Source organism: Diceros bicornis, chromosome 8 (genome assembly GCF_020826845.1).
Source record: "Diceros bicornis minor isolate mBicDic1 chromosome 8, mDicBic1.mat.cur, whole genome shotgun sequence".
NCBI classification, from domain to species: Eukaryota; Metazoa; Chordata; class Mammalia; order Perissodactyla; family Rhinocerotidae; genus Diceros; species Diceros bicornis.
The window spans coordinates 5176068-5189720 of NC_080747.1; the positions used below are offsets into that span (position 1 = coordinate 5176068).

A 13653-nucleotide genomic window follows, 5' to 3' on the forward strand; every position below is an offset into this window, starting at 1 on the left:
TGCTGGAAACTGAGACCCGGTGAGAGTTCCACCTGTGGAAGGGACGCCTTGCCCAGGACGTGTGATCCTTGCCCAGCCGCATCGATTGACAGAGCTCTCCCGGCAGTGGGGCGTGGATGTTGTGAGTAACTGATTTGATGTGAAGCAATTGATTTGATATGAAGTAATTGATTTGATGTGTTCTCTTTTTGGTCAACCTGGTGTTTCTCTTTCTGGTTGATTTGTGTCATTTCTCTTCAGCCGATGTGGGTGTTTTCCCTTTCCAGTCGGGCTGATGTTTTTTCCCTCTTAATATTTGACCTATTTGGATCTGTTTGCAGACTGTCACCTTTACTATCCTCTATATAATAAAATATACCTTCGGTCCATTTGTTTGGAGTGGAAAGTGTCTTTTACGTCTCCGATCGAATCCCCGAACCTCTCATAACAGGGGTGTCAATTACCCTTATCTTACTTTTCCTAACTGAGGCCAATATTTCTTGTAGAATATTTTCACTTTTTGAAAATCTTGTTCTCTCTCCTCTTCCACTTGAATCATTTATAGATTTCTATCTTTGAGTTCACTCATTCTATCTTCCATATGGTCTGCTCTATTTTTATTTTATTTTATTATTAATTTATTTTTTGGTGGGGAAGATTGGCCCTGAGCTAACATCTGTGCCAATCTTCCTCTATTTTGTATGTGGGACACTGCCACAGCATGGCTTGATGAGTTGTGCATAGGTCCATGCCCAGGATCTGAACCCGTGAACCCCAGACCTCTATCCTGAACCCCAGAGTATGTGAACTTAACCACTATGTCACCGGGCTGGCCCCTGGTCTGCTCTAATTTTAATGCTTTCTGCTTTATTTTTCATCCCATTAACTGTGTTCTTCATCTCCAGAATTTCTGTTTGGTTGTTTTTTTAGTGTTCTAGTCTCTTTGGTGAAGTACTCATTCTGTTCATTAATTTTATTCCTGAGCTCACTGAACTGTCTTTCTGAGCTTTCTTGTAACTTGTTGAGTTTCTCCATGACAGCTATTTTGAATTCTGTCAGTTAGAGTGTAATCTTCTGTGACTTCAAGTTTGGTTTCTGGAGAGTTGTCATTTTCTTTCTGTTTTGCTGTGTGACTGTAGTTCTTCATGGTACTTGATGAGTTGATCTTCTGCTGGTGCATTTGTGGTAGTAACCTCCTTTCTTATTTGGATAAGGATTTGGTTACTTTGGTTTTGAGCTGCTTCTGGTTGTATTTGAGAATCTACACTTTCCACCCTCCACTGCCTCTGCCAGAGGCGTCGTCAGTGCCCTCCTTGTGCTGCTTATGCCTCTGAGGTTGCCAGTGCCTTGATGCTTAGCATGTCACTGCAATCTCAAGTGTCACCACCAGGGTTACCAGGCTGTGAGCACTTCTGCTGCTTCCAGGGTCACCTAGGTCATGTGTTCCCCCACTGGCTCTCCACAGGCTCGGATGCTGCTTCCCTGTGCCCCACCTGTGCTGCTGCTCCTGTGTTGTCTGGGGGTGCTGGCTTCAGAGATGTCGCTGTTGCTGCCAGGAACCCATGGACCTGGGTACTTGTACGCAGCCCCTGCTAGTGGTAGAGCCGTTGTTGGCAGTGTTGCCACTGGTGGCTGGGTCACCAGTTCTGCTGTGGTTCCTGAAGCCTCTGGTCGCAGGTTGCACCTGCCACTGTGCTGGGTGGAGCAGGGGCTAAGCAGGGAGAGATTGTCTTGCTGCTTGCTCATGCAGCCTCTGGTCTCCGAGGCAAGCTGGTGTGTTTTGAAAAGTCAGGTCAGGGCACCCTGCCTCAGCCGGGAAAATCCAAGGTTTGTATACTTTCTCCACTGTTGGAAAGACCCAGCCACTGCTGGGGGAGGAGGAAGTGGCTGGGTATTCAGCTCTGCTCTGTGACCTGAATTCTCAGGGCATGTGTGCCACCTACCACTGCTGGTGGGGAGAGGCAGGGGCTAAGCTGCATATGCTGTGTCTGCCCCTGCAGCCTGTTTGCAGGCACACGAGATGGTGTGAGGATCTGTGTCTTGGATTGCCACTGCTGGGGGAGGAGCAGGGGGCTGCTTCCCTAGTTCCACTGCCTCCCGGAGGTCTAGTCCACACACTTTCAGATGTATGGTTGCATGGATCTCTTAGGCATCCTGTTATGCTTGGTAAGGAGCCCTTTTTTGGTCAATGGATGCCCGATTGATTGTAACTTAGAGGGGAGAAACAAAGGGGATAACTCACTCTGCTGTGATGCTGACATAACTCTTGATCTTCTCTTTTAAACAACAGGGTTTCTGAGAATCTTAAGGGCATTGTCCCTGGAACTATCACTGGAAGCCCAAGGTAGAGAAGGGCTTATCTCATGAGTTTTGTGCTGTGGCTTTTGTGGGCATATTTATTAATCAATTATGAGTAAATGAATAAGAAACTCAAAAGTTTTAAAAAGAATGATATCAGTTTGACCTAAAGGAGACAGAGGCAATAAAAAAATGAAAAGGGAATTTTGGAAACTCAAATTTTTTCAGGCAAGAAGCAAGCTAAAAAAACTACTCAGCTGCAATCCCAAAGTACACTTTATGAGAAAGTTAAGATACTTCAGAGGTTGGAACTGAGAGACCAGAGGGTGAAGCCTGATTCATAGAAAATCATTCCTAAGCAGTAAGACTGAGCCCTAATCGAGGAACTGGAAACATGGCCCAGCTGGGTTTCAGAATTGCTACAACCAGTGATTGCTATATGCTTTCTGTTTTTCCATCTTTTTGCTTGAAAGTGTCTATAGCAGTTAGAGGATGCCGGTCCCACCACTGCATGTTGGGGCAGATAAGATATCTTATTAGTTCACAGGTCTGTATTTGAAGAGAAGCAGTACTTAGGAGCTATACCTGAGGAGCCCCCTCCACACTTGGACCTGATTTAGATGATGAGACACTGGACCTCAGGGCTGAGCCTCATGATGTAATGGGGTAAGATGGGGGCTCTTCAGGGAAGAAGAGTAAGTGTAGTTTTTCACAAAGAAGGAATGTGAACTGTTATGGTCAGAGGATGGACTGTGGCAGACTGTATTTTTTGAAGATGGCCATCACAATATTTCTAGTCCTACATGCTCTTCCACAACCTTGCCACTTCCCTATCAAGAGCTGGAATCTATATCCCCTCTCCCAGAGCCTGGGTGGGCCTTTGTGACTACCTCAACCAAGAGAGTATGCCGAAGTGAGGCTATGTGACTTCCAGGGCTAGGTAAAAAAAACAATGCTGCATCTTCTGTCTGGTTCTTTTGCGACATACAGCTTTGGAGCCCGGAGCTTCCAAGACATCCAACTACTCTGAAGTCATGATGCCAAAGAGATCATTTGCAGAGAGCAAGGTGAGACGAGGAGATGCCCAAGGAGACCCATATTTTCAATTTTCCAAGCCCCAGGCACCAAACACGTTAAGTGAAGAAGCATTCGAGATGACTCCAGCCCCAGCCACCATCTGACAGCAATTCCACCAGACCCTGAGCTCAACCTGCCCATCAGAGCCCTCCAAATTCCTGACTCATTCAATTTTAAAGTGATTTGTTACATAAGATAACCAGAACCGAGTGCAAGAAGTCGCAGTTTGGTGAAGGCCTGAAGCTCCTGTCTCTTCTCTATCCTTCTAGATACAATGAAAAAGGACTGATATACTTTCTGCCATGAAATGCTATTAGTTTTGTATTGCTGTATAACAAATTACCACAAACTTGGCAGCTTAAAACAACATGCATTTATTATCTCACACTTTTTATAAATTTAAATTTAAATTAAAAATGTTCTTTTTTTATTGTGAAATGTTTGTTGTACATTATTGTTTATCAGTCACCATATAAGTGCGTCCCTCCACCCCTTGTGCCCACCCCCCACCCCCTGGTAACCACCAAACAGTTCTATCTATCTGTGTGTTGGTTTATCTTCCACATATGAGTGAAATCATGCACTGTTTGTCTTTCTCTTTCTGGCTTATTTCACTGAACATAATACCCTCCAAATCCATCCATGTTGTTGCAAATGGGACGATTTTGTCTTTTTTATGGCTGAGTAGTATTCCATGGTATATATATACCACATTTTCTTTTTTAATTTTATTTATTTATTTTTTTCCCCCAAATCCCCAGCAGATAATTGTATGTCATAGTTGCACACCCTTCTGGTTGCTGTATATGGGACGTGGCCTCAGCATGGCCGGAGAAGCGGTGCGTCGGTGCGTACCCGGGATCCAAACCCGGGCCGCCAGCAGCGGAGCACATGCGCTTAACCGCTAAGCCACCGGGCCGGCCCATATACCACATTTTCTTTACCCAATCATCAGTAGAGGGACACTTGGGTTGCTTCCAAGTCTTGGCTATGTGAATAATGCTGTAATCTCACACTTTTACAGTCAGAAGTCTAGCACATGGCTGGATTCTCTGTTCAGGGTGTAGACAGGGCTGCATTCGTTTCTAGAGGCTCTGGCAGAAACCTCTTTTTTTGTGTGTGTGTGTGAGGAAGATCAGCCCTGAGCTAACATCCATGTCAATCCTCCTCTTTTTGCTGAGGAAGACTGGCCCTGGGCTAACATCTGTGCCCATCTTCCTCTACTTTATATGGGACGCCACCACAGCATGGCCTGACAAGCAGTGCATCAGTGCGCGCCTGGGATTCGAACTCCGGCCACCAGCAGCAGAGCGCGCACAATTAAGTGCTATGCCACGGGGCCGGCCCCAGAAACCTCTTCTAAGCTCATTCAGGTTGTTGGCAGAATCCAGTTCCTGGGGGTTGTGGGACTGATGTCCTTGTTTTCTTGACACATGGCTGCCTCCATTGTTAAGCCAGCAACAGTGCAATTCTTCCTGTGCCTTGAATCTCTCTGACCTCTTATTCTCCAGCTCTCTGCGTTTAAGGGTCCATGTGATTATCCTGGGCCCACCTCGAAAATCCAGGATAATCTCCCTATTATAAGGTGAATGGATTAGTAAACTTCATTATATCTGCAAAGTCCCTACTACCTTGTAATATAACATACTTACGGAAGTAACACCGGGGCAGAGATCAGGGGAGGCAAAATTCTGACAAAATTTCTAATGAGAAAAGCTGAGCCTGAAGAACCCTGGGAAAATATGCCTTGGTTTCTCTCTGCCTAACTTGCTGGTGACCTTCCACTTATTCATCCTGATGTGCAACCTAGAACAGAAGAAGGAGCAACGCAGGCATGAGACGCAGTATAAACAGAGAAGCCGGTTCTTTCCATATCTTTGGGACAGAAGCCCTCCTGTGTGCACTACCTCCCCTCTCAGAGGGTGTCCTTCAAACACTCCTGACTTCTTTTAAAGGAAATATGTGGTGACAGCACCTTCATCCCCCAGGTCTTACTGAGGCTCCCTTCTTCCTCTTCATGTTCATTCACTGTATTAAAAGTTTTGTTACAGGACGGGATTTTCTTACCCCCTGAGATACCCTCATTTTTCTGTTGTCCCTCACCCCTGGTGGAGGAGGGTGACTTTGTTAAGACATTGTGAAGGAGCCAAAGTTTCCTAGGGTTTAAGCCCTGAGGTGAGTGGGTCGGCACTGAAGGAAGAACTGAGGCAAGGGGCAAGGAACCAAAGGGACAACAAGCAAGGGCGATCAGCAGAGGAAGGAATCCATACGCTCATCTGGAATAGACTCAATGAAGACAGATTTGCAGCAACCTCGGGCCTCTGAATGGTCCCCAGACACTGGGCTGTCACTCTGCTGATGGGCTGCACTTACCCACCCACTGGTTCACCCACAGGAGTAACCGAGCAGTTACTCTTGGGGTCAGGGGGCAGGATCTGCCTGGGATTGTTGAATTGTGGTGCAACGTCCACCTGGAGCTCAATCAAGTAGACTAGGGCTTCTGAACTGTGAGCAAAGCACTGCAGAGGGGGCAAACAGGCTCAGAACGAGGCTCACCAAAGCTGCTGGTGGAGCAGAAAACAGGAAAACAGAAAACGGCTAATGCAACCAGAAAGCTGGGGCTCTGTTCTCATCTATGAGTATTTCAGGTTATCATCCCAGGAAGGACTGGGGAAGATGTTGGTATGAACAGTGGTGCATAAGCCCACATCATTTCATAAAGAATTTTAAAGAAAAGCTGGGTTGATCCAGAAGAGGGGGGCACCCATGAAGCATTGGTGAGAAGACAGAGGTAGCCTAGACGGTGGCAGGGCCAACTGTGGGGGGCACTGCATCCTAAGATAAGCCACAGCAGGAGCCCCTCGGCTGGTCTAGAGGTTGACTGGCACAAGTCCAGGACTCTTGTTGGGGAGGGGAGGTGCAGAAGGGAGGTGAGGGGGCTTTGGCCTGGGGATGACATGTGCTTGTAAGCAAATGACAGAATAGTGAAACGGCAGTGCTGCACTTCCTGCTTGCTGCACAGAGAGAAAGCTCAGGAGGTAAGAATTCGTGGGGAGCCACGAGCTGCATGACCAGGTTACCAGAGAGAGGCAGAAAAGACCTTCAGTTCTGCGAAGGATGGAGAGGGAGGTGTTGGAGCACAGTGAGGAGGAAGAGTGACTCAGTGCTGGCTGGGCTTTGGGCATCCCGAGATAGTGATCTCTCCCTCTACCCAGTCCCACCAGCACTCAGAACATGCCTCACATCACACACTTAAACAAAGAAGACCCTCCCTTGAACCCATACCTACCTACCGCCATTTTTCAGGAGTCACATGTATGCAGTGTTTCCACTTCTTCACCCCCTTCCGGCTGGAATCTGCTGCACCTCTGAGCTGCAGTGGAGCACTCAGGCAAGGATAAAAGCCCTCAACAGGCAGCATAAGGCCAGTGTGGTTGGAGAGAGTTCAACCGGAGGTAGGAGAAGTCAGACATAGCAGGGGCCAGGTCACGCAGGGCCTGGTGGCCATGGAAAGCCCAGGTGGGTCAAGGGCAGGGAGACTATCCCATCTGCATCTCCCCTTCCCAAGAACCTGTCCCACCACCCACCTCAGTAAGCCAGCTCATTGATCACTTTCCCTTGTCGCCCACATGCAGTCCAAAAGCAACCTCTGTCAACTCCACTTCCCAATCACTCTCAAATTCACCCAGGGCCACTGTCAGGGCCACCGTTCTCTCCCTGCAGCCCCTCCTCCTGATCTTCTGCTCGCCTCTATACTGCTCTCCACCAGAATCCAGCATGATCCCCAAAAGTACAAGTCAGATCATGTCCTCCCTGCCCGGTCATTCCTCACGTCACTCAGGTCTCTGTTCAGATGCCACTTCCCCAGAGCCCAGCCTTCCCTGACCGTCAGACCTGAAACAGCACCCTCCTTCACTGTCTCAAACCTCTGATTCCACTTCACACTTCTTCAGAACACGCAGCACAACTTGACAGTATGGCACCGATTCCCTTGCTTGTTGTCTGTCTCATCCGCTGGAATGTGCTTAAGGGCAAGACCTTTCCTGGTTTGTTCTCTTCACTACTATACCCCTAGCCAGTTTCAATGGAGTCCTGGAGCCCAAGAGATGGAAAGACACAGTTAAAGAGCCCGGAGTAGGGTGTTCTCTATGAATGGACATGGGTCTACAATGAAACCACAGCAGCTCAGACCTTTCAGGGCCTGTTCTCAAAAGTCTGCTCATTTCCACCTGAGGCAGTAAAGCAGTTTTTAATTCAACAGATACTCTAATATCTAGAGACAAAGCAGTGAACCAAACAAACAAAATTCCCACCCCTATGGAGCTTACATTTTAGTGGGATTCATTGATTAGACATCCTAAAAAATCTCCTCCTGAAAAAAACTATAAACCGAATAAAATTTTAACATTAAGATTTCTGTTCAAATGCACTGCTGAGCTGGAAAAAAAATGTGTGGAATCCTTAGAGGATAAAAATGGAAAAGGAAAAGTGGGTAACCCAGAGATGTGAGCATCCAAACCAGTCTCTGCTCTGGAGGCATCTACAAGCCTTGGTGAACTTGAGCAGGGCCAGTCTGGAGCATCATAAAGTTGGGAGTTGTGGGACACATGGCTCGGATCTCCCTTCAGGAATGAAGATCATATTCCAGCTGCTGTGAGAGCTTCTAGGAGACAGCCCCGAGCTGGCAGTCATTTTCAGAGATTGCCTCAGCTCAAGGGCACTGTCTCACTCAGCAACACGACACTCTTCCTGGGGTACTTGCATTCAGTGGTTGGTCCATAAAGATGTATAAAGCCCGGTCCTTTTGCCCCAACTGGGGGACAGCTCTGGAGGGTTATCAAACCTGTCTTAGTTATCTATTGCTGCGTAACAGATTTCCACAAAACTGAGAAGCTTAAAACAACAAACATCTATTGTCTTACAGTTTCTCTGGGTCAGGGGTCTGGGCATAGCTTAGCTGGGTGCCTCCAGCTCAGGGTTTTTCATGAGGTTGTAGTCAAGCTATCAGCTGGGCTGCTTCGTCTCATCTGAAGGCTCGAGTGGGACGCTGGCAGGATCTGCTTCCAAAATCACTCACATGGCTGTTGCCAGGCTTTGGTCCCTCACGACATGGGCCTCTACACGGGGTTGCTACACAACGCGGCACTGGCTTCCCCCAGGGTAAACAATCCTAAGAGGGAGAGAGGCTGTCGAAGATGGAACCATGGTCTTCTGATAGCTCAACCTTGGAGGCAACATCCCATCACTTCTGCAGAATTCTATTCATTAGAAGCGAGTCAGTAAGTCTGTCCCACACTCAAAGGGATTCTACAAAAGCATGAATGCCAGGTGGCAGGGATCATTGAGGGCCATCTTAGAAGCTGCTACCAGTCTTCAGAACTCCCACGAGTTGGATAACATTCCTGTTGAGATTTCACCACAATTCAACTTTTCCTTCTGCCCATCCCATTTCTTCCCCTTCCTCATGTGTTGATCCCAAGAGCACTCACTAATGAACCTCCTGCTAACTAATAAACATCTCATAGAATGTTTTGCTGCAATGGAAGTCTAATTCAGAGATCAGCAGACTGTTGCCCACCCCATGGGCCAAATCCAGCCCATCTCATTATTTTGAATAGTTTTATTGGAAACACAACCAGAACCATTTGTTTAGGTATTATCTGGCTGTTTTCGAGCTACAATGGCAGAAATGACTAGTTAAGACAGAAATCATATGGCCTAAAAACATTTACCATCTGGCCTTTTACAGAAAAAGTTTGCTGATCCCAGGTCAAATAGGAGATACCCACACAAAGCTGCTACCCCAAAGGATACACAAATGTGAATAGGTATACTATTTCCCTGCTCAAAGCCTTTCCATGGATCCCAATTTCTGTGCTCACATAACTTTTTCATCAAAGGATTTTAATGACAAAGAAGCTTAAAACAAGAATTCTGGGGGACTGGTGCAACTTTACAAATAATAACTCTTTGTAGTTTCAAGGTTTATGATCCAACCCACCAGACTTGTCCCCATTGCGGAAACCTACCGTATCAGTTCTGAATCCCTGGCCTTTCCTCATACTGTTCCCTATGCCTAGAACACCCTTTCTTCTCTCCTCTGCCTTGGGAGATTCTGCTCATCCTCCAAGAGCCCATTTCAAGAAGCACCTGTCTGATAAGGCTTCCAGATGTCTGCACCCCTGCACAGCTGACATCCTCCTCACTGCTTCCAAAAGACATGGCATATATGGTTGTGAAACCTTACCAAAGATTTTAAGGCTAAAAACCTTAAAGTCATTTTAGTTAAGTTTTATGGCTAAAAAACTTCAAGTCATTGCTGAGTCCTTTCTCTCACACTCTATTTCCAATAACAGCTAGTACTTGTACTACGTTAGGCACTGTTGTAAGTGCTTTACATAGTATCAAATCTCTTAATTCTCACAATATCCCTAAGAGGTAGGTACTATGAGCATACCCACTTTACAGATCAGGTATAGTGAGGTGAAGAGACTTGCTAAAGGTTGAACAGTCAGTAGTGCATCTGAGATTCAACTACAGTCTGGTCCAGAGCATGCTCACTCTCCACCAAAATCTTGCATCTTATATGCCTACCAGCACCGTGCATGTTTTTTTCCCACAGAATGTATCACAATATATATGTGTTCTCTGAAGTTTCCCCACTCTAAAATGAAAGCATCATTAGAGCAGCGACACTGTTCTATTGTTTTATTTCAGAACAACACCTGGCATGTAGAATGCCCTCAACAGAGTTACCTGAAGGTATGACACTTGGCACGCTGTACTTGAGTTACTTACTTTGTTATGTGTCTTCTCCATCAGGTCTCATCTCTATATTCCTACTTCAGGGTCTGGAGCACACCACGTAGCCAATGACTTTGATCATATGTACTTCAAGTCCTAAAGCCAGAAGCCTGAAGCGGCAGGTTCCATGAGAACCTTTCCTGCTGTAAGAATTGTGCCCATTCATTCCTCAGCCCAATCCCACTGCGGTGCCTGGGGATTACTGGTCCTTCCCAGTTTTGGGCTTACTGAGTGCCTTATAAGCCACAAGCAGTTTACCACATTTGATGACGACCACAATGAAGGAAAAACCATAATCCTGAGAAACATTTTTTATTGTCTTTTCCTAGCAAAGTTGAAGGGCTTTGGTTTATTTGGGTAAAGATATATAATACATGGGTTTTAGGTCTTACGCAGACACTTATTACATATAGTGTTTTAACCTCAAATCCCTGTTGAGTCTGCTATTCTAACGAGCTTGACCAGACAACTTCTGACCCTGTGAGTAAGTGTTGTTTCTGCTCAGTTTAGGTCCAATGATTTGTTTCTCCAGATCTTCGAGGCAGATATCTCTCCTTCTATGACTCAAAAGGCCTGAAATGCACTAGGCAGAGCTGTCAATGCAGCTGACCCTTAAATCAAACCACAAACAAAATAATAAGAACTCAACCATGTTCTAGGTTTCAAGTCAAATTAGACTTCATTAGGTTGTCCAAACAACTCTCCCAAGAGGTTATATAACCAAATAACACGATTTAATTTGAGGAAAATCTCATTTGTTTTGAGAAACAAAGAGTTCCAAACCGTGCACAAAACCATCTTCCAACTCTTTTGCAGCGGCATCTTCCAATGAAGCAGGTAGAACTCTTTCAACAACTCCACTGTTTGACAAATGACTCGTGTCTTGCTTGTCCCAAGGTTTCCCACAGTGATTAGGTCACATACAAGTTAGTAAAATGCAAAGAAGCAGCAAAACTTAAAGATATTGAGAAATCCCAAGAATAAGAAACATGACCAACTCATTAATTTACAATCTAGATTTAAATTCCCTTGAGAGCCTTTCCCAAGTAAAAGTTCTTTCCAGAACTGAATACATTTGGCAATCTATATGCATACAATGGTCACTACATAGACCATATGAGGACTTAGTGTTATATGTAGAAAGGCCATTTACAGAAAACAGAAAAGCAAAAACAAAAGGCTCTCAGGTTTCAGCTTTTCCAGGGTGTCAGCCAACCAGTCAACCAGAGCCTGATGGTGGACCTATTGGACAAGTGGGAGAATTTACTATCAAAAGGTTTCCTGTGGGAACTGCAAAAGAGCCCTGAGTACAGGACCACTCCGTCCAAACCCTGGTACTAAGAGACTTGACCAAACTCTAGCTTGGCTTCTAGTGTCCCCTTCTAAAGTGGCTGCCTGGGAAAGCTCCAGGTTGCCAGAAAACTTATTGTTTGTTTCAACCAAAACCTGATGATAGGCAGACAGGCCCCTGAACCCCCCTCACAGAGCAGTTACTTTAAACAGTTTTATTTATTTATTTATCTTTGTGAGGAAGATCAGCCCTGAGCTAACATCCATGCTAATCCTCCTCTTTTTGCTGAGGAAGACCAGCTCTGAGCTAACATCTATTCCCAATCCTCCTCCTTTTTCTCCCCAAAACCCCAGTAGATATTTGTACGTCATAGTTGCACATCCTTCTAGTTGCTGTATATGGGACGCCCCCTCAGCATGGCCGAAGAAGTGGTGCATCAGTGCGCGCCTGGGATCCGAACCTGGGCCGCCAGCACCGGAGCGCGTGCACTTAACCGCTAAGCCACAGAGCCAGCCGGAGCAGTTACTTTAGAAAGCTTGCAATTATAAACCCTCTCTCTGCCCCCTGAAATGCAAATCTTCTGCTGCCCCACACTGTCTCCTCAAGGACCTGAAACCATCCCTTTGGCCTCTCACTCCCAGTCTCTGGGGGAGGATAAGGGCCTCACCCAGGTGGGCGCCTTGGACCAATCTGTATCATTGCTCCCGTCATAAAGATAGAAGCTTGTTTCTCCTCTGCATATGCTCCAATCAGCAAACCCAGACGGCACAGGCCCAGAGCCCCTTTTGCCCTTCAGTGCCCTCCCCTAGCACCGAAGCCTTTAAAAAGCCTGGCGCCTTTTCTTCCGGGGAAGTTGATTTCAGTGCAGTTCACGCTGGATTCTCTTCCCTATTGCAACAGGTATTACTCAGTAAAATCCATGCTTTCTACTTGAACTCCTGTCCAGCTTTGTTTATCTCTGACACCTCTAAGGGAGAATCCATCCTCCTGGGATAAAAACTACGCAGACTGCCACCTCCTGCAGAAACGGTCAAGTGAAACCCTCCAAACTCCTAGCAAAATTTAGAAATACTCAATAATGGTCTTCTGTTTCACACTTAGATTTTGCTCAGCTCTCCCCATATTCTGCTTTATGGCCTGGCGTTTTCTTTGGTTTAATCCCCTTAGCCACTTGACAGGTGTACACCCCTTATTGTTCTACTACTAATAACTTCTACATTTCATTTTTTTAAAAAACAAATTACTTTTCTCTAATTACCAACGTAAAAAGAGTGAAACTGTGTCTAATTAGGCGAAAATCTTAGCGCGGCCTCAGCGGCACTCGCAACCGTCGATCTGCCGGTGGAGCTCCACGATCCGCTGCCCCATCAGCGCGGCCTCCGCGGCCTTCTTCTCCACCTTCTCGCACAGCTTCCTCACCCTCTGCTCCGCCTCGGCGCCCGGGCTCCGGCCGGGCTCCAGGGCGCGCTCCTCCGAGGCCTCCACCTCGCTCGTGATGGCGTCCAGCAGGCTCTCGATCTCCAGCAGCTTCCTGCGCGCCCGCACGTGCGCGCGCACGTGCTCGCGCTCGAGGGCGGCGACGTCGCGGCGGGCGGCGTCGAGCGCGGGGCTCAGGAGCCTCTCCCAGTCCTCCTCGGGCTCCCGCTCCTCGTCCGCATCCAGGGGCTGCATCGCGCGGCCGCCGCCCCGCGGCCCGGTCACCGCGCCCGAGAGGCCGGCCGGCTGACAGCGAGTGCCGGGCGCGGCGGCAGCGCCACTGTGACGAGCGACAGGTTCTTGAGTTTTGTCTACTTTTTAATAAAACTACTTTCCAGAAGTTTTCGCCTTAAAATAGCGAAAGCCACGTCCAAGATGGCCCCCCAGCCGTCAACCAGCGCTCAGTTTCTTTGCAGCCCCTTTCACGACAGACCGGGACCCGTTTACGTCCACGCCCCAGGCGAAAACCCCGAGCTACAACGCGCGTGCGCTCTCCGGTGGTGGTCTCAGTCTGGGTTTTGGAGGGCCGCGCATGCGCAGTTGTGCGCGCTGGTCTCCTTTCCTGGTTGTGGCCCTTCCTTGCGGGGGCGTTGGGGTTAGCTCTTCCGGCGTAGGCCGGCATACTCACGAAGTTTTCGGGGCATGGGTTTCAACACAGCGTTGCAAAAGTGGCTTTTCCACACCCGAAATGCAGTTACACCAAAATCCGTCATCTAGGGCCGTGAAGC

General features: G+C 47.4%; 1 protein-coding gene across 1 annotated transcript; it reads right to left on the reverse strand.

Annotated features, from left to right (window-relative positions):
• Positions 1–10460: 10460 nt before the first annotated feature.
• Positions 10461–13120, reverse strand: LOC131409283 (MORF4 family associated protein 1 like 2-like). Its single transcript, XM_058546366.1, has 2 exons — positions 12708–13120; positions 10461–11400 (listed from the first exon to the last, which is right to left on the reverse strand). Exon 1 carries the CDS (start codon positions 13118–13120, stop codon positions 12761–12763), a length of 360 nt encoding a protein of 119 aa, XP_058402349.1. The 3' UTR covers positions 10461–11400; positions 12708–12760.
• Between the last annotated feature and the right edge of the window lie 533 nt (positions 13121–13653).